Below are 22,080 nucleotides of genomic sequence, written 5' to 3'. Positions count from 1 at the left end.
CAGGTAAAACCCCAGAAATCCACAAGGGTGACCCCAGCTAAGACTTCTAACAGTAGTGGAGAGGATGCCTGAACTGGCATCTACCATAATCAGATTGGTGACTACCCTAGTTGTCATCAGAGATACTCTATCCAGTAACCGATGCAAGCCAATACAGAGATCCATAGCCAAGCACTGGGCTGAGCTCCAGGAGTTCTGCTGAAGAAAAGGAGGAGGGATTGTATGAGCCAAGAGGGTCATGATGGGGAATCCCACAGAGCTTGTTGGAGCTCATGGATGCTGGCCCAACAGTTAGGGACCTGCAATGGAAATGAACTAGGCCCTCTGCATGTGTGTGACAGTTGTGTCTCTTGGTCTCTTTGTAAGGCTCTTAGCAGTCAGATCAGGACCTGTCCCCTGGTACTTAGCTGGCTTTGGGGAACCTGTTGTCCCTGCTGGATTACCTTGCGCAGCCTTGACACAAGGGAAGGAGCTCTGTCCTGCCTCAATGTGATGTCCCATGTTTTGCTCAAGCCCATAAGAAGTCGGCCCCTTTCTGAATGGAAATGGAGGAAGAATGGAATTGGAAGGGCAGGTTTGAAGCTTGGTGACTGGGAGGAGGGAGGGAGGGGAAAGTTCGGTTGATATGTAAAATAAATAAAAAAATGTTCTTTAAATAACTTTTTTAAAAGTTAAAAAAAAGAAAAGAAAGGGTCCTCCCTCCTTCAAATCTTAGAATACTTCTGAAGAATTGATATTAATTCTTCTATAAATGTTCAACAGTCATTACCAGCATATCATCTGGAGCTAGGCATTGCCTTCCAGCAATACTTAATGCATTATTTACTATTCAATCTCTTCATTTTCCTTTTTTAATTAAATTTATTCGCTTAGTTTATATTCACCACAGTTTCCTATTCCACCTCTCTTCCTATTCCCTCCCCCCACCTCCTTCTGCCCTCCCCCAGAATCCCAGAATCCATTCCTCTGTTTCTGTTCAAAAAGGGCCAGGTCTCCCACGAACGTCAACAAAGCATGGCATATCAAGTTGAGGTAGAGCTAAGCTCTTCCCCTCATATTAAGGCTTGGCAAGGCAACCCAGTATGAGGATAGGTTCCCAGAAGCCTGCCACCGCGTCAAGGACAGAACCTGTTTTCACTACTAGGAACCCCACAGGTAGACCAAGCTATTCAACTGTTAGAAATATGTAGACGGCCAAGGTCAGTCCGGTGTAGGCTCCCTCACTGTCAATCCAGTGTCTGTGAGCTCCAAAGAGCCCAGGTTAATTGTCCCTGTGGGTTCCCTTGCGATGGCCTTGACCCTCCTGGCACGTACAATTTTTCCTCTCTTCAGCAGGATTCCTGGAGCTTGGTCTGGAGCTTGGCTATGGATCTCTGCATCTGCTTCCATCAGTGACTAGACAAAAGCTCTCTGATGACAATTAGGGTAGTCAGCTATCTGATTCCAGGAGATGACCAGTTCAGGCTACCTATCCACGGTGCTAGGAGTCTTAGCTGGGGTCACATTTGAAATCCTCTTAAAGATGTGTATGTACTCTGTAATCTGGAGTCAGCTCCACTAATTTGTATCTCCTTAGCAATTTTCTAACTTATTGTCACGCAGTTGGTTGTTTCTAGCATATTCCTTTGTACTGGCTATTCATTTAGGGTAGATAATAATAACATTTCACTCCTGGCATTAGGGTTTGGAGTCTCCTTCCTTCAACACTATTGTAATTTTCACTAAAATTTTATTCTTTTAGCCTTTTCAATAACGCTTTATTTTGTTGATTCTCTACATTTTTCTGGTTCATAAATTTCCATGATGAGCCATTACTTCCCCCTTTCTGATTGTTTTCACTGTTTGTTTGGTTACAGCGTTTGCTCTTCTTTTTCTAGTATCTTCAAAGGGAAACTTAATTTGGGAGGTGGGGGAGTGAGAAGAGTGGAGAGAAGGGATGCACTGAATGAGAGAAGAATCTATTTTCAATAAATAAAAAGATAAAATTTTAATATAGTTCTTAGCCACAGTGTTTTTCCTGGTGCTGCATTGACTGCCTCCTATACTTCAGTCTGTTATGTCTTCATCTCCATTTGTCTAAAGCTTTTATTTCCTTTGTGATTCCTTGACCTATGTGCCATTTTAAAATGCTGCCCTTTCTCATGTCACCATTTTTGAGAGTTTTCCTACTAGTTATTTCTTGGCATGTCCATCTCTGTTGTGGTCTACGTTCACTAAAATGTCGCTCTACAGTGTATGACTTCATGCCCAACCAGTGTCGGTTAAGAAGATGAAGGCATGGTCTATGTGTGATTGCTATGTTGTATGTGGCCCAATCAGTAGTACCATTCACATGGTAATTTGAGTGTTTTGATGCTCTATTGACTGGTGGCTGGAAATGCCCTGTTTTAGAGGCTGGAGAGTTGGCTCAACAGCTAAGCACGCTTGTTGTTCTTGCAGAGGACTAATGCTCAATTTCCATCACCTACATTGGCAGCTCACAGAAACTGTTAACTCCAATCCTAGGGAATCCAACACCTTCTTCTGATCTCAGTGGGCACCAGACAAGTAGGTCATACACAAGCATACATCCAAGCAGAACGCTCAAACACAAAATGATACAATATATAAATTCTAAAAATAAATAAAAATGTCCTGTTTTAACATTTATATTTTTATATATTATCTGTAACAGTTTTTATATTGTAACGGTTTCATGGCAATGAAATTAAAATGTCTAAAAAAGAGGCATTTTCTAAATCACACGAATGGAATGTGGTCAAATTATTTACCGAGTACTTACTTTACAGTCTTGTCTGTCCCATTTTCTTGAAAGATGCCTTCTGTGCCCTCCTGAAATTAAGTGACATACAACTCTGTTCTCTGGAATTCCGTAATGGGGCGTATGCTATTTCTCCACTACCCAGACTAAGAGTCAGCAACTGCAAGGAGCCAGAGAGCCCTTGAGAAACTGAACTTTACATCTCTGCTTACTTGTCTTTAATTTTAAATAGCCACAGCTAGCGATTCTCTATTGTAAGAAGGCTGCTTGTGTGTTCCCGGCTACCCTCTGCTTGTTCATTTCCCGGCCACCCAGACTCCCGAAATAACCACACAGAAACTGTATTAATTAAATCACTGCATGGCCAATTACTCTAATGTACTTATTGCTAGCTACCTCTTACATCTAGAATTAACCCATCTCCATTATTTTATATTTTCCTACAAGGTTCATGGCCTACTGGCAAGGTTTCAACATGTCTGTCTCTGGCAGCGGTTCCATGGCTTCTCTCTAACTCCTTGTTCTTTCTCCCAGCATTCAGTTTAGTTTTCCCCACCTACCTCTATTCCCTGAGCAGGCCCAAGACAGTTTCATTATTAACCAATGGTATTCACAGAATACAGAGGGGAATCCCACATCAATTCTCCAATTGATCAGTCAGGTTATCACCTCATTGCCAGATATCCCCTCCCCCAACACTGTGTAGTTTATGTAGTTATAATGTAGTTTAAGGAGCAGAGTCCCCCAAGTCAGCGTGGAGAGTTTCAGATATGCTAGAAGTCCTGGAATGAACTGTGGGACTATTTTTTGAAGATTTAATGTCTGTCAGTCTATCTGTGTGAGCTTTGTAACTAGAGCTGTGGCCCACCAATCACTGATGCTGGGATCCTAACTCTGTGGTCCTTAGGATTGAACAGCAATGGCAAGTATTCTTCACCAGTGAACCAGCTCTCTCTCCAGAGCAGTCTCTCGCCACTTCCTCATGGGAATATTTTTTTTAAGGATACTATTATGGGTCTACTAGGCAATCCAAGAACTCAGATTCAACATGTCAGATCTCTAGTAGAAACACAAGCTGTGTGGGAACCACAGCTGAGAACCAGGATGCACACAGAGTCCCTGGAATCTGCCTGCATCCCAGAGGACTCCCATTCCTCCGACCCCACTCACCCAAGCCCAGTCAAACTGCAAGGGAGACAGGATGCTTCTCTTTCCTGGTGTAGGAAACTAGAGAAGGAAAAGCAACAACCTTCAAAGCCCCGGGCGGAAGCACTTACATTATGCAGATAGTGCTGAGCAAAGGGAATGAATGAACCCATGCGGCTCTGTACGGATCTTTTCATAGAGCTGCCTTCTGAAAGTTTTTACAGACTTAGAGAATCTTCCCGGGAAGTGTTTGAAGTCAGGAGAGAGAGGGACCTATTATCCTCATCTCCCAGTAAGGCACACCTTTCTATTTTCCAATAAGGTTCTTCAAATATGTATTGATGAAAGCCAAATTGTTCATAGATAAAACAGGCATAGCCAAAATATTGCATCCTCTGGAATAAAATGTGATATTAGCAAAAGGGAGGGGTTTTTTGGTTTCTTTCTCTTTTCTAAAGAAGTGTAAATGTTTGATGTCAGATCAGTGTCTTTTCTTATATTAGCACATGCAGAAGATAATATTTTGCAGTGTGATCTGTCATGAGTAATATGCTTAGTTTATCCCAGATACATTCGGTTTTGCTAGTTCAATGTAATTAAATCCTACACTCCAGAACCTCCTACACTTACCGTTTCCTTTTCTCTGGGCTCATGTGATTCCTTGATCAGAAACAAAATAAGAAATCACAATGCTCGTTCCTAAGCCACCGTGGGATAAAAACGGGTCTCTTTACATAGACCTTGAAAATTGGTGTCCCCCTCTAAGGGAAAGCGCATTAGGAAAGTTGAAAGTCACATTAGGCTGACACTGTGAGGGAGAACGAAGCCCACAGGTAAATTTAATTTCCCTGCAGGGGAATTAATCCTGCTTCACCCATTTGTCTGCAGGTCATAGATCTGTACTGGGGAGTTGATGAAGATGAATGGGACAGCCCTGAGCTGCAGAAGATGCGCATGAAGCTGCTGGAGGAGTGCCTGAAGACTTCTGCAGGTCCATGCTTTGTTGTGGGTATAAAAACACTAACGTTTTCTACTAAATCCTAAGAATGTGACAGTATGTGCTGGTGTGTGGGGGCTAGGGGCTTCCTTAAGTACCAAGAGGAAGATTTCTTACGTATTTATTTTCAAGAATTGTAACTCTCTGCTTACCCACACATGTGAAAAAAAAATCTCTTCAGCTCTCACAAGACATATTACAAATTAATAATGAATATTTTGAAATGGTAATGAGTGGAATGACTTGGACTTGAACAATTTTCCAACTTGCAGTTAGCAATAAGGATGACTTTCTGTCTTGCAGTAGCTTTGCTCATCAAGCTGTTTGATTTACTACATCACCATATCTTTTTATTCCCCCAATATTAAAATGTCTATTTTATCAATTAAAAGGTTTTACCAAGGATAATAAATTGCATCAAGGTCTGCATGTGCTATTGGCTGCTTTTTGTGTTGGGCACATGCCAGGTTTAAGCATGTGGGAGTGCCATTTGGGGCTCCATCTTCTCTTGATTCGACCTTTGCAATGAGCAAAAGCAATATATTTCCTCACTCTCTTGGAGCCTGCATTCTTCTGTGGATAGAAGTGGGAAGGAGCAAGCAAAGTAAGTCAATAAAATAAGAATTCAGATGGTGATCAGCACAATGAAGAAAAGAAGAAAGGGAATGCAAGCAAGGGGGGAGATTTGCTATGTTTATTGATAGGTGGCCATTAAAGGAAAATGGTTTGGGTATCATGGGTGGGAAAGAACCTGGCCTATATTCTAAGTCAGTGCTCTCTAAGGTGTGGTTGTCCAGGCTTATCCTTGACATGTGCCTGGAAGAGTGAGAACAAAGGAGAATGTCATACAGATGAGGGACTCCTGCCAGGCCTTTGGAATTTATTTTAAAAAGTGTTACACATAATTGAGAACTTCCAATTCTGGAAAGAAAAATTTATTAAAAGAAATATTTCGCTTTTACTGAGTGACAAGGAAAGTCAAAGAAATAATTTGAAGGACGTAAAGAAATGATCCTACTGGCATCTTAAGAACCACCTTCCTGTGTGTCCAGGGTTGGCCCAGGACATGGACGGACATGCAGACCTTGGAGAGTGTCACTGTACTACATAGGAAAGAAACCTGGTTTAGAGATTGGCAGAGTGGATGTATAAAAACAGTGATCTAAGTCTTGGAAAAATGAATCACTGTGGTTTGAATTAGGAATACCCTCAAGGGCTCCCTTGGTCCCCAGCTGGTAGTGCTGTTCGGGATGTTATACAACTCTTAGGAGGTGGACCTTGCTAGAGGAAATACAGCACTACGAACAAGCTTCAAGAGTTCACAGCACTAGCCTGCTTCCACTTGACTTTCTCTGTTTCAGTGTGTGGTTAAGATGTAGGCCAGGAGCTTCCTTCTCCTATTGCCATGACTACTACTTGCTGCCATGACTCCCCACCATGATAGATTCTCATCCCTCTGGAACCATAAGGCAAAATAAACCCTTTCTTCTCCAAGTTGTCCTTGGTCACAGTATTTTCTACAAGCAAAGTACCTAAAACAACTGTCCACAAAGGAGATAATACAAGCCACTAAAGCAGGGGAGGTGTGAGAGAAATGCAAATCCCAGGACATAGGTTAGATCCAATTTCTTCATTCTCAGAAAGCTAGATTTGAGAAGTCTACAACTGTATATACCTCTTGGCAACTCAGGGGCCACGTTCTCAATAGCTCTGTCTCAGTCCAGCCTAGGGAATTCAAAAGGAACAGATATTTGCCCCATTTCATAACACTCTAGAATGTTGTGCCTAAACTAAAACTACTTGTTATATGGCTTGATCTGTTGAGGGGGTGCGGCAGTGAGACCAGGAATTATCCCAGATGCATGAACTGGCTTTTTGGAGCCCATTCCCTATGGTGTGATACCTTGTTCAGTCTTGATACGAGGCGGGAGCAGGGAGTTTGGTCCTCAACTAGGTACGCCAGACTTTGCAGACTCCCCAAGGGAGGCCTTACCTACTCTCTCTGAGAGGCAGGCATGATGTTGGAGAGGTAGCTGGAAGTTCTACATCTTGATATGAAAGCAGCAGAAGGAAACTGTGTGCCACACTGGGGGTAGCTTGAGCTTATGAGCCCACCTCCATAGTGACACACTTCCTCCAACAAGACCACACCCACTCCAACGAGGCCACATCTCCTGAAAGTGCCGCTCCCTATGGGCCTATGAGGCTATTTTCTTTCAAACCATCACATTCTCTAACCCCCTCATGCAAGCTATAGGATACACAAACACAAATAAATAAACAGTGTTAATGGAGTAGCATTCATTCTTATCTCTCTATTTGAAAATTATAAACCATATGCAATAGATATTACTTTGCTAGATATAAGTTCACTGTATTCTTTTAAATTTATTTTATGTGTATGAGTGTTTGGCTTGCATGTATATATGTGCGCCACGTGCATGCCTGTTGCCTGTGGAAGTCAGAAGAGGGCTTTGGATCCCCCAGAAGTAGAGTTAAGGATGGTTGTGAGCCATCATGTGAGTAGTGGATTCCAAATCCAGGTCCCCTGTAAGAGCGAAGGGTTAAGAGCACTCTCTCTCCAATCCAGATTCATTAGATCTTACTATGTAAAATCCTCTCCCGTTTCCAGAGAGCAGTGGAGCTAACAGGGAAAGCGCTCATAGTTGAGACCACCACTACCGTTTTCCTCAGCTTTCAAGGACAGAATAAATTGCTTCGCCTGTTTCAAGTGCGACACATTCAGCAAAGCCTGCCCCCACATCTATTCCACCCAAACACATTCTGCAGTGGGAACAGGAGCAATGGACACACACCGCTAATATCGCACACCCCTAGCCTTTCTTGCTTCCTTTGTCCTGATACGCTTTCAGAGAGAGGGGCATTTTCTTCTTGTTGTATTACCAACTTGGTGTAGCACAAATGAACTACGTACAGTGTTTCAATTTTGACACTGACACCCATATGAGGACCAGCCTCTTAGAAAAATGCTTTGATTTCCCTCTCGAGATGTCAGGAAAGGAGGATATATCAAACCAATGGACATCAGAAGAACAACAACAAAAAACCACATAATTACCAACTGGAATAGACTTTTAAATATTTCCAGAAATTCTTCACCACATGTGTGTCCCTAAAGATAGAAGACTGGTGGGACTTGTGGCCTGAAAAAGATGAGGTTCTAAAGCCATGCAGTAGCTAAACAGTTTACAAATCTTGCTTTTACATAGATGGAAACTGAGAGAGAAGAAATCAGTCTTTTCTGAGTTCCTAACGTACGCCGGCTGCTGTGTGGATTTCCCTGCTAACCTACTGAGGCTGTTGCTCTTCAGGTCTATCATTGAGAATGCTGAGGCGTAGGTGATTTTGGTAAAGAACGAATACAGGATATAGCCAAGATTTAAAATCTCCCAGGTGTGTGTGTGTGTGTGTGTGTGTGTGTGTGTATGTTTCTGGGGGTGGGGTGTACACGTATGTAAATGCATATGCATGCACATATGGAGACCAGAAGCTGCTTTCAAGGCTCTTCCCCAATCATTCCTCTACTTATTGTCTCTCACTCTACCTGGCGTTTACCAATTCTGCTGGACTGGCTAGCCAGCAAATCTCAGGGACCCTCCTGTTCCTGCCTGCCAGAAGTGGGCTTCCAGGTTATAACTGCACCCAGTGGGCTGGCAGAGTCACTAAGAAAGAAGGAACCACAGCTGAGAAAGGGTCCCCCGCTGATGGGCCTGTGGGCACACCTGTGGTGCATTTTTCTTATTGATGGTTATGTGGGAGGCCACAATTCACTGTGGGTGGTGCCATCCCTGGACTGGTGATCCTGAGTGCTATAAAAAAGCAGGCTGAGCAAAATAAGAGGGGCAAGCCAGTAGCGGCACTCCTTCTTGGCTTCTGCTTTTGTTCCTGCCTCAAGATTCCTGCCCTGCTAGAGTTCCGATGAATTGCTACCTAGAAATGTAAAACAAAATAAACCCTTTCCTCCCCTGGTTGTTTCTTAGGCATTGTATTTATCACAATAGAAACCCTAAGACACCCAGCCTTTGTGGGGCTTCTGGGAATTATTCATGTCCTCATAAAGTGTTGCACAACAAACGCTTTACCAATTTCGCTATCTCCCCAGCTCCCACAACCTAGTCTCTTCAGTTTTTATGTGTGTCTGGTGTGCTTACGTGTATACGCACATTCCCGTGTGTACGGAACAACATGTGTGCAGGTAGGCATGCATGTTGGTGCACATGGAAGCCTGAACAAGTTTGATGCCATGAATCTCTCATGATCACTCTCCACCTTAGTCTTTGAGACATAATTTTTTTAATTGAACTCAGAATTCCAGCTGGGTCTCCAAGCCCACCTGGCATTTATATGGGGCCTGAATATTCAAATTCCAGACTTCGTGTTTTCTAAGAAGCACCTTATCCATTGAGCTATTTCCTAGCCCTAGTTAAAGTCTCCTTAATTCCAAAGCCCACATCTTCCTACTCCAAGTTCCTAGTGGTTTAATGAGACTCTGTTTAGTTTTATAGCCCACGTTCATTTTCCAGCAATCTGCTGCTTCTTCCTCTACAGATTTATAGGAAGTTTAACATAATGTCCTGTCTCAGTTTCCTTCATGGTGTCCTCTATCATTAAGTTGAATGATTCAGACAAAGTAATCACTAGTCTGGTAAACATAATACCTTTATTAAGATTATTTGAGTCAACTATTACATTTCATAATTAACTTGAACATTTCAATCTAATTTCCCTGGGCAAAGAAACTTAGAAGCTTCAAAAACCTGTACTAGATAATGCCAGAAATTCAAATTTAAAAAACATCGAAAAGATGTCTTGTACACGCCCCACCCCACCCCTACACACTGCCCCAGTATCTCCTTGCAACCAGAAGTCTATGTATGATTCTCAACAAACACATTTCACAATGGTGTTCACTAGAGCATACATAAGACCCTGTTAAGCTCTCTGATCTAAAAGTGGATACCATACTACTCAAGTCCTCCTAAGCACTGGCTAAGTATAGTGAGAGATGCAAGGACGTTAGTGGGATAATACAGTGTTACACTAATGCTACGTTGAAAAGAGAAAAAAAAAAGATGTCTTCTGACTCCATAGTTCAGAGGATTCCCCAGAGGAAACAGAGTTTACATTGATATTCAAAAGATTAAGAGCAAGTCCAGATCTGGAGCAGAAGAAAGGAGCTATTGATTCTCCAAAGACCAGAAATTCCAGAATGGAGGCAGAATACAGAGCACTGTGGGACATGAGACAAGAAATGTCTAGTGTCAGGACGCCCCACATGTACTAGCAGCTTTTGTGTTGCTCTGATAAACCCCCATGATCAATGCAACCTATAGAGAAAGACTTTATTGGGCTTAGGTTTCAGAGGGATAAGAATCTATCAAGGCAGGAAGGCATTGCAGCAAGTGGCAGGCATCAAGGCAGCAGAAGTGGGAAACGGAGAGATCACATCCTCAGCAGCAATCTGAAGCAGAGAGAGTGAACCAGAAGTAGGATGAAGCTATGAACACTCCAAGCCCGCTGCCAGTGACATATTTCCTCCAGCAAGGACACATCTCCTAAACATCTCCTGACTGTGCCACCTACCGGGGACTAAGAACTCAAATGCCAGAACCTATGGGGACATTTCTCCTTCAAACCAACATACCTCATAAGGAAATTGCAACATGAATGTGCATAGTGGAAAAGTTGAAGGTGAGGGCCCCAACTGGGAACATGACTAATGTCCAAGGCAAGGGAAAAGAGCTGAAATAGAGAAGCAGGCATGAGACATTTCACAGAGATAATCAGTGAGAATTTAAATCTGATTGAAGACCTAAGGATGGGTCAAGGTAACCAAGCTAATACCTTGGGAATTAGCTCTAGCTCCCGTTCCATCATCACAGATGCTTAAAATCACACCAAAGCATATGTGATGGCATGAGCTGCAATTGGAAAAACCTGGAGAGAGAGAGAGAGAGAGAGAGAGAGAGAGAGAGAGAGAGAGAGAGGAGGGGATACGGGGGAGTAGGCAGAGTCAGAGAGACACAAGGTAGCTGCCCAAGGAGACAGACATCCGAGTCTTACCTGGTAAACCACAGCCTCATGGCGATACACAAATTAATAGAAATGGATTGATTGAAGATATAAGAGTTACCCAGGGATATGCCTAAACTATTGGCCAAGCAGTGTTGTAAATTAATATAGTTCCTGTGTGATTATTCAGGTCTGGGTTTCTGGGAACAAAAGAGCAGTCTCCTTTTACAGGGTGGGGCTTAGGAGGCATTCTTACTTGGTAGCCTTTTATTACAGCTGCCCGTAGAAAGGCCAACATGCTAAAAAGTCCCTCTCATCTTTCTGATCTTCCTCTTGCTTCTTTAGCTAGCATATTGGTTGCACCAATGTAACCATAGGAATGCAAGTGACTCCCCACATCTTCCTAGATGCAGTGAGCTATCCTGGGCACCTGCACAGACACTCAGCAGATAGGTTCCAAACAGTTCAAATCACTTTGAACTTTTGAATAGTTTTAGTTTCTAACCCCAAAGTTATACCAGGCTCATAGATTTTTGTCAGCCTTAAAAGAGGCAGCTGAATAAGCATTTGGAAGAATCTGGATTATATTCTGGTAAAATAGCCATTAATTGGCTCCCAACTTGAATCAATTATAAAGATAGAGGTGACCCTGATTAACCAACAGCAGGGAAGCAATTGTATCTTAATTGACTACGGTAGTCTCAGTGATGTACTGGACTCAGCTTTCTTCAAAACCTAGCAGCTGAGACAAGCTTTAAAAGGGTGTCTATTAGTCATCACACCTGTCTCCTCCGTAATGGGGCTAAAGCCTGACTCTAAAATGCTCAAGCTAACTTTAGTTTTTACTAAGTTATAAGTACATTATCTTGTATGACCCTGTTGCCATGTAAATTTGGGAGACATCCCATTTTAGTCCATCTGTCTTTAATGGCAGACACTATACAGTGTAAGCCATACTCAAGTTCTTGGTAACACATAGCTTTGTCCTTATGCCCATTACACAGCACAGTAGAATAACCCAGAAGCCCAAATTTACCGAAGGCCAGTGATTGCGTGCACACGCGCGCACAGACACACACACACACACACACACACACACACACTCACACACACTTGATAGTGCAATCAATAAGTTAAGCTTTACCTTTTTAATCAATTTGTTTTCTAATCTCTGAATATATGACCAGTAGACTGTTAATTTTTTTATTTAATAGAAATGGATTGATTGAAGATATAAGAGTTACCCGGGAATATGCCTGAGCTATTGGCCAAGCAGTGTTGTAAATTAATATAGTTCCTGTGTGATTATTCGGGCCTGGGTCCCTGGGAACAAAAGCAACAGAAGGCTGTTGCTATGAATGTTATCTAACACAGTGTACAACCCTGCCCTTATTCTAATTAAGTCTGCTAAAGATTCTCAGGAAATTAAAGAAACAGTGGGTCTCCTTTTCCTCACTTTTTCTTCATAATCCAGAAGTACGGTGACACCAGCAGGCCCATGTTTCTGCTGGCACCAAATATCTCATTCAGTTCCATATTTGATATCACAAGAGAATGGAAAAAATAAAGTTTTATCTGCTTCTTTGTTCCAGTAGATAAAATGTAAAATATATATTAAGTTTCTCTGAGTCTCCCTGCCATGCAGAAGAATGTATTAAAAGTTTTCTTTCAGCAAAGAAATAAATTCTTAAAATAGGAAGGTTTTTGTACTTTAAGAATTCCCTTTTAAAGTTAACTAGATTACAAATCCTGGTATTATATTCACAAAGTACCAAAAAAAGATTGCACATAAATTTTAGATCAACAGGTAATTTCTGCTTCTTGAAATGCTATGCATTTTTAAAAGGCAATTAGGAATGTCATTATTAAATAGCATACACTAAAATATGGAGCTATGGAATCTTAAAATTACTGTCAGATTAAAGTAAAATAAGTTTTGTCTGGATAATTGTACATTTAAATAGCTTTTCATTTATATCTCATTTTACTTAATACATTTATTATCTCTACCTCAACACTGTATGAAAACTAAGCACCCTTAATTTCTCTGATTCCCTCATTTAAAAGGAAAGCCTGCTTCTTATGTTTGAAGTTTTGAGGATTTTTATAAACATAAAAGAGGGAATGAGACACTTATTTGGACTGTATTATGAATGCTTTATATTATGATAAATTCATTTATTCCAATAATTTATGAGCAAGTCACTGTTGTAACTGTGGGGAAAAGAAGATTCCTGACTCTTGTCAATACACACAACTAATAAGATTTGCTTCAATACGTGAACAGAGGTAGTAAACCCTATGGCTAGGGTTTATACAATCACATGCTATAATGCTGCCTCTCAATTTGTCTCCACTCAACTTTTGTTTTCCCTGAATTAAGATGCATTAATTTCAACATATGAAGTTTTATGAGTCAATGTACCTTAATTTCTATTTTTGAGCAGAGATGTGTGTATTAGTAACTCACATAGATAGAATGGCTTCTCATGCATGTCAAAGCCAATGGTACAGAGACTAAACACCTTTATGCAGAAAGAAATGGAAAAGAAGAAACAATATAAACAAAATGAAAATCCAAACCTAGCATTGAAAGTTAATTCTGTGGAGGAAAACACTGTTGTCAGAAGCAGTAAACAAAGATACCTAGAGGGGCCAGCAAGATGGCTCAGTGGGTAATGCCACTTGTTACCAAGACTGCTGACCTGAGTTCAGTCCCAGGGCTCATGGTAGAAGAAGGAAACAACTTCCACAAATAGTCTTTGACCTCTACACACACACACACACACACACACACACACACATATGCACGCTATAAAAGTAATTTTTAAGATACCTTTAGAAAGAATTCTGGACAATGTTTAATAATAATAAAACATCATTAAAGATGTAACAAAATATAGGAAATCATATGAGCAAAATTGGAGGCAAAGGGGTTACTTGGCCAAAAAATAGAAATAACATTAATAACACATATACCAACAGCCATGCATCATCTATCTAACTCAAATATATAGAATTTGAAACATGTAGTAAAGATAGCTTTGAAATTAGAAAATACATACAAAACCCCATGCTGAGCAAGTTTCTAAGCCAAAGGATGCAAATACTTTTCTGAAAAAAAAAATGTTAATTATAGAAGAAGAATTCTTTTTCTTCTTCAAGAAAATATTGATAAATTGATATTTGTGAAGGAAAGAAACAGAAAGTCATCAAAGCATAGCTCTGAAGGTTTAGCTTCCTTTCATTTCCAAAATGCCAGCAAAGAGATTTTTTCCCTGTGCGCTCTTGGTCTTTAAGTCAGTTATATAGCGCTCCGTGTTTCATATTGTCAATATGAAACAAGAGAAGAGGGACTGGGGAGAAGGCCAATCAGTTAAAAGCACTCACTGTTCTTACAGAGGATCCAGGCTTGGTCCCTGGCACATAGCAGGCAGCTAACAGCCACGTGTAACTCCACTTCCAGGGGCTCTGATGCCCTTGCACACATCTGATGCACTTGGACATTTGTTTCGCTTAATGAATGACTCAAAGGGACATACACAAAATGCGCAAGAGTCAGTCTTCAAGTGTTTATGTTTCCAGATACAGCTCCCGGCTTTCTCGCCGCTGATCAAGAGGCTACACAGACTAACGCCAGAGCTCCGTGTGTGCTGATTGCGGTCCCGTGAGGGCTTGTGAATTCTAGAAGGGCTTGTGTATTTCTGTGCTTTATCCCTGAGAATAAAGCCTGAACTGTCTGAGATGCATGCATCCACTGTACTGAGCTGAATTTGAAGTTCCTCAACTTCCAGAGGACGTTTAGTTATGTGGACTGGCACTCCACCTCGGGAACCTCTAAAACATGGTCATTTTCCTGTTGTAGAACTTGCTCTGTTTTCCTGTTTCAGATTTTTCTAATAGGATGGTTCAAATTCAGGTTCTTTTAGAAAAAGTATTAGTTTTATTTATGTGTGTGTGTGCATATACCACAGTGAACACATGGAGGTCAGAGGACAGCTTGCAGGAGTCGGTTCTCTCCTCCCAGCATGTTGGTCCTGGGAAGCAAACTCAGGTCATCAGCCTTGGAACTCTGCCTTTATGCACTGAGCCATGTTGCCAGCCTGTCCCCAATTTATAAATGAAATTTTCAGAGGTATCTTTTCGAAATGTCTCAAGTGCTCCCAGATATCACATGATGGAGCTGGAAAGTGAGCCCCGGCAGATGGAATTCAGAGCTTTCTCAACATTATTTATCAAATCTGGCAAATGAGTTCAGATTGACAGTCCCTCTGGTCTTTATGGAATCCAGAAACCAAGGGCTCAGATCAGGCACTTCCTTGTCCAGCTAAAAATTCAGAATCAGTTCAGACAGATGCAGGAATCGGGGAGGTGGAGATGAAAATGCCACCTTTTCCATGATAAAGCTATTGTGGAAAATGGCTTAGCGCCTACCCCAATCTAAAGCACTAAGTCACAGAGGGAGAATGTCCCCCACGACCATCCTAACCCTTCCTGCTCCCCACAACTAAAAACCTGTAATATGCCCTGTACGGGATGTGAGCTGAATGATCATAGCGTAAGCAGCCAGACCCAGAGAGAGGAAGGCTGAGGGCATAGTCAGTCCATCCTTTTTCCTCCCGCTTCACAGGTCAGACGGGTGAGTCCAACCTACATGAATGGACAAAGGGAGAGTGGACACAGGGCTTACTCTGTACACTCCCTGCAGACAGAAACACCCCAATTCACACCCTGGACTCAACTTCTACACCCAATAAAGTACCATGGCGATTCAGGAAACTATTTTCTTAACTTAATTTTCAAATAGACAGATGTGAAGTCATGCATGTGGCATATTCATGTAACAAAATAGGGAACACTGCCTCCCTGAACTGGAGACTGTTGAGGGCTGAGGACCGCTTCTCTGCGAAGTGTTCCCTTTTTTAGGAAGATGTGAGTGAATCTCGTCAGAGTTTAACCTAACCCTTGATTTCTTTCTGTTTCTAGCGCTCATGAGACTAATTCCGTTCACTAAATTTGGAAGGTGTTTTCTTCTTCTCTTTATAACCAAAATAATTAGTTTCTAAGATACCTCTTCAGATCTCATCTTGCAAGAATGCCCCTGGTAAGAAACAGAAGTACTTGGCATGCCAGCGACTTCTTGAACAAGTCGTGGTATCCCTAAGCTAGAGAATCCCACTTGTGTGGCCTTCTCCCACTGTGACGTGAGGAATCTGGAACAAGTTTTACCATTGTCTTGTCTGTCCTAAGACCACATATCAACTCTGCCTTGTGTTAGAGTTTTAATGTCACAAATCCTTTGAACAAAATCCTCAGAAAATAAGAAGTACTCACATTCTGCCTAACATGTATCTATCACTTGAATTCATTAAATATTTCATGTTGCTTTCCCCTGTGCTTCCATCCATCTATGAAATCCACCCCCCATGTTCATCCCCTGTGAAATCCCTCCACCAGAATGACTCCAGTCCAAAGCATTAGAATCTGGATAAGTGTGACCTGCAAACATGTTTTAACATTTAATAAGTATTTTTATTTAAATCTAATCCTCCAGTAAGAAATGGAGAATTTGCTGTCTTTACTTAGAAGACTGTGCAAATAGTTATCTGTTAAATTTTATATGCAGTTCAAGAATATTCCCTGACTGGAACATGAGCATTCCATGGGTGGAATCTAGAGAGAAGCAAGCCTGAGAAGACACGGAATTTGAGACTTAAGTCCTTTGGGAACTGTGTTGTGAAGTGCAAACATTTTTTTAAAAAAAAAAAATGTTTTCAGAAATTTTCTGGCTTGTAGCATCCTCTGGAAGAGTGATTCTGAGATCTTGCTTTCTGTTCTTCGATTTCATTGGCCCAGGTCAACTTTTCCAATCAAACAAGAGTTTAAGGCCTTTCTCATTTTGCCAATATTCCTGTTAGGAATAGATATACTTAGGCACACATCTTCTTACTTTCATTTCTGTCTCTTCTGGCCTTCAAAGATTTCCTATCTGTCATGACTTGTCTTCTAAGATGTCAGCCTGTCTCTCGTGGAGACCTTTATTTCCTGCAGGCTTTAATGGGGTTGCCTTTGTTGATTTGTTTCCAGTCTTCCCCTACTCCTGAGGAGGTTCCTAAAGGAAAGCACATTCTTCAAACCCTCCAGTTTCTCCTTCAATCCCTGACTTGTACTGATGGGACTTTCTATTTACAATGCTTTGGTGAATTTTTACCCTACCTCAACTTAAGAAGACGTAGTATTGTGTTCATTGTACATATGCTTCTATTACCTTCTGCAGCTAGTAAGTCATCTCTCCAGGGGCGACTCTTCCGATTGCACTAAGTTATATGATTACAACAAGTTCCCATATTAATTCCCCTTTCTGCCCTAAAAGTCCATCGTGGTTTCTGAGGCAATCAAAATCAATGCTGTCCTGCCTGGGCCTGGGCCTGGTAAATGAAAGTCAGAAGGTTCACATGGAGCTCAGCAAAGTCTGCTTTGCCCCAGGCTAAACAGAGAAACGATGGTGAGACTTCATCAGCTCATTGCCATCTAAAAGGCCTTTCCCCAAAAGTACACTGGAGTTTACGTTGCACACCTTGGGTTCTATTGTGATGCTCTTCTAAGACAGACGGCTGAAGCCCTGCCCACTCCTGATCGTGGAGACAGGGTCGCTGCCCTATGGACTAAACCATCATCCGTCAGAGAAGGAACCCATGGGCTTCACACTTGTCAGAGACTGAAGCCTGCTCAGCTACCCCAGTTAAAAGCTCATAGTTAAGCCCCTAGAGACTGATCCCACCACTTTGAAGAGGATTAATTGGAAAGTGTCAAAAAAAGGGCTAGAAATGGTTCAGCATTTGAGAGCATTGGCTACTCCTCAAGAGGACCAGCGTGCAGTTCCCAGCACCTACATGAGGACTCACAACCACCTGTAACTCCAGTTCCATGAGATAAAATGGCCTCTCTGGCCTCTTCAGGTACTGCACACACGTGCCACGGACATACATGCAGGTAAAGCACCGTACACATAAAATACAAATAAAGAAAATTTCAAAATAATAAAGAAAAAGATGAAGTATTAGAGTTCCCTCGACATGGAAACAACAGGAAGGAAAGTCCACCACCGAGGGAAGGGGCATAACCATACAAAACTGCATGTCTGTCACGAGAAGAAAAGTAGGGCACAGGGAAACAGCTTTGACCTGTTGCCAATGACATCAAATGTTCTATGAGAAACTGACCAGTGTGGGAAGGATATCTGGCTTTCTTAAAAATGTCAACAGCTGTCAGAATGGCTACCAAGGTGAAAAATGTATTGAGCAAAAACAACAATAGTCTATGTTTTATGTTGCTCTTTACATAGTTGGAAGAAGGGACACTATGCACACACACACACACACACACACACACACACAATCGCTACTGAGTGTGTGTCGCATGCCAGGAACTCCCAGTACATTCACTAACACAAACGTACCTGACCACAGAATTTAAGCACTCAGTTGTATCACTAGTTAGTGTATTTTTAAAACAGAGTCCTGTTAAGAAACATGTGGTTTAGGGATTAAATGAAAAACTCTGAGAAAACCTTCGTTTGTCTCCCCCTTCCCTATCCAGGCGTTTGCCATGGAGATTGCCACACTGGTTTCAAGAGGCTTTTTATCTTCTCTTGATGTTGTCTAGGTGGGGATTTGCTAAGACTTATCTGTAGTACTCACTCATAATACTCAGTTTCGTCATTTTCTGAACGAAGAAAGCTTTCCAGAAATGCCCACAGCTTTACACAACCTTCCTGGGACTCAATTTCCACACCTGGAAAAGGGAAGAAAGGCCTGCCTCGTGAGTGTGTGTCATGTCTGTGTGTCTGTGTCTGTGTATGTGAGTATGTATCTGTGTGTGTGAGTGTGTGTCGTGTCTGTGTGTCTGTGTATGTATGTATCTGTGTCTGTGTCTGTGTGTGTGTCTGTCTCTGTGCGTGTCTGTGTCTATGTATGTGAGTATCTGTGTGTGTGTCTGTGTATGTAAGTATGTGTGTGTGTCTGTGTATGTGAGTATATGTCTGTGTGTGTGTCTGTGTATGTGAGTATATGTCTGTGTGTGTGTCTGAGTCTGTGTGTCTGTGTGTTTGTGTGTGAGTCTGTATGTCTGTGTGTGTTTGCGTGTGTGAGTGTGTGTCTATGTGTGTGTGTGTTTGTGTGTATACGCGTGTGGGTGGAGTCAGAGGAGAACCAGCCTGAACAGGAGCTCACTACTGTTCCTTAAATTCTCTCCTTGCCAAAGGCCATGCGCTCTTTCTTGTAACATAAATGGATCTTTGTCTGGACGTAAAATTAACACTTAATCAAATGCTTGTTAAGTTTTTACTGAGTTCAAAAACCTGAACTTGCACGTTCTTTTTCAAATGTGAGGGCGCCATCTAGTGGCTAAAGTACAGAACGTACCCTGTGGCTAAGAAAAGCTTTTCAATTAAATGGAAGGAAGGAGGAATGGAAAGAGACAGACAGACAGATTGCATGAGATCATTTCACTGAAATATAAAAGTACATGCATGTGTATGCACATTGGAAGTGGTGTGAGGTTTGTTCCGAGAGTGGGTCATCTTTAGAACACTCTCAGCGTGCCTGTTTGGAAAATCTTGCTGTGCAGTCAGATATCATGGGTACTGGGCTTCATCAGAGCAGAACATCGAAATTCCTGGGCTTTTTTCCCTCTTCCAGAGATCTGGCTTGTTGGGCCAGAAGTGGCACCTAGGTGCCGTTGTTTTAGAACCTACTCAGATGATTATCTGTGTCTCTGTGTCCTAAAGCCACCAACACTTAGAACCAGAAAGGGCCTTGGAGGAGATGGCAAAGCTCAGTTTAAATCACTCCCCAGAAATCTCACTGTTTGTCAATAGAAAATCTTCATGAATGGCTTTGATGAGCATTTCCAAACCTGCCAGGACATATCTAAGCCCCTGCATTTGTCACCTCATTGGTTGGAGGGCACCTCTGAAGAGACAGGGCAAGAAGGTGACTGCGGTGACGGCCTCATCTCCGAGCCAGTGGTGAACTGTTCCTTCTTATATTTGGGTAGAATAATTTTATGGGACAATTAGAGGATTGGTTCCCATTTGCAATTAGTTAGCACCAGATTCTGTGTCAGGGACTTTTCTGTTTACTCTCCCAGGGAGTAATTTGGAGGCGTTTACTCTCCCATCTCCGAGTACAATGAGATCATCTTAGCCACGGTTACTTATTTAATTATAAACTGCGTCTGTGAGCTGTTGCTTGCTAATAACCAGGAAAGCATTTGTAACTAACTACCCATCAAAATCCCACAGCCTGAAAACAGAATGATGGAGTGACGTAGTATCCATGCTGAGGAACTCCACTCTCTTCCAGGGAAGGGGATGCAAGGAGTTGCACAATGGATGGGGGGGACACCCCAGAGCCACAAGAATACACAGTAACCCCCACTTACCCGCTGTTCTGCTTGCCAGAGGATCTGCTCACCTGTAGTCAATCATGGGTAGAAAACATTAGCACCCGTCCAGGCCCTATGGAGGAAGAGACCGAATTCATGTACTCTGATTACAGTGTATTGTTATAACTGTTTTATCTGATTGTTATTCCCATGCTGTACCTAATTTACAAATTAAACTTTATCACAGGTCTGTATGCACATGGAAAATCCATGCATTAGAGGCTGGCTCTCCCATTGCTTTCAGGCCCCCCTGGAGATGAGATGCATGGGGCTGCACTACAGCTTTCCTTCTGTTACTATGGGGGGGCGGGGAGTGAGAGGAGCAACTCCTGGAGAGACGGTGTATTTTGAACATGCATTCCAGGTTACATAAAGTCCATCATTGAAAAGAAGTTCAGACAGTCGGAACTGGAAGGAACTAGTCACAAGGACAGTCAAAAGCACAGCAAACATGAATTCTTGCATTTTCTTCTTCTTCTAGATAGTTCAGGATCCAAACCTAGGGAATGGTGCCGCCTGCGGTGGGTACATCTTCCCATCTCAATGAACGTAATCAAGTCAACTCCCTACGGACTTGCCCATAGACCTGCCTAATCTAGATTGTTCTTCATTGAGACTCCCTTCCCATGTCGTTCTAGATTCTGTCGAGTTGGCAATTAAACTAAACATGATTATGAACAAAAGCAAGAAGGGGTATATGAGAAACTTTGGAAGGAGAGGGGAGAAATGGTGTAATTATATTATATCAAAAAATTAAAAAAAATACTTAAAAAAACTAACTACGGCAGAATGTCCATCCCAAAAGGGTCTCCAGCTGCCGGTGGGACAATCTGCATGGACCGAGCAGTGTATGGATTTGGGACCAGGAAGATGGCTTGTGAGAAGCAGAAATGAAAGGGTTTAGATATTAAGAAAGACTTAAAATTAACAATCATCTCATTTACATTAGAGTGAAAACCTTTCATGACGAAAATGAGATTTCTGGGGAATTACTTAACTGGGTGGAAGAAAGGCAGAGAAAGAAATAATTGGCGAGAGCCTACAGTGAGTGAGCCGTGGGCATGGTTCCTGCTACAAGTTCTTACTGGCCGATTGGCAGAGTAGTAAACATACACTGTCCTTCTCCTTGGGAAGTGAGGAAGCTAAGTGATGGAGATCTCAGCAAGCTTGCTTCCCTTATCCCCACAATGACTCTTCTTTCTGCTCTAGGGTCTTCCCGCAGCTATGAAAGCCTCCTTCACTTCCCTGCATTTCGGAGGTACAAAGACGATTATTTGACACATTATTTTCAACTTAAAACATTGATTTAGTAGAGGTGGCGAAAACTTCACACTTCCCATACCTGCACGTGCATCACTGGGATTGACAAATTCTCAGAGATGCTAAAAACTAGAGCACAGGTTAGCAGCCGTAAGCAGAGCATGGAAATCAGTTCCCCAGCCCAGCTCTCTTCACCCAAGCTGGATGCGCCTTGTCCAGTGCCCTGCAGAAAAATTGCCAGTGTCTCTTGTTCTCACCAGGGACCAATGCCAGACTCTCCACCACCATCATGGGTTGTAACAACCAAGAATGTCTTCTGGAAGACAGAGTTCCCCTTTCCCCATTAAGAACCACATGTGGAAGCAATTAGGACAGTCTTAGATGGTCAGATCAGTTCGTTCAGCCTAGAGGAAGAACTGAGAAGGGAGCGGGGACA

General features: G+C 42.2%; 1 protein-coding gene across 1 annotated transcript in view; it reads left to right on the top strand.

Annotated features, from left to right (window-relative positions):
- Positions 1–22,080, top strand: part of Nwd2 (NACHT and WD repeat domain containing 2) — a 145,887-nt gene that overhangs the window by 84,921 nt on the left and 38,886 nt on the right. The window contains exon 3 of the mRNA XM_041671327.1: positions 4,796–4,912. Coding sequence (XP_041527261.1) covers positions 4,796–4,912 — 117 coding nt within the window. The remainder of the gene's footprint in view (positions 1–4,795; positions 4,913–22,080) is intronic.

Source organism: Microtus oregoni, unplaced genomic scaffold (genome assembly GCF_018167655.1).
Source record: "Microtus oregoni isolate MIOR12 unplaced genomic scaffold, Mior012 000021F_ref0000039, whole genome shotgun sequence".
Classification (NCBI taxonomy): domain Eukaryota; kingdom Metazoa; phylum Chordata; class Mammalia; order Rodentia; family Cricetidae; genus Microtus; species Microtus oregoni.
Note: the sequence above shows the minus strand (reverse complement) of the source record. Positions and strands in the feature narration are given on the sequence as shown.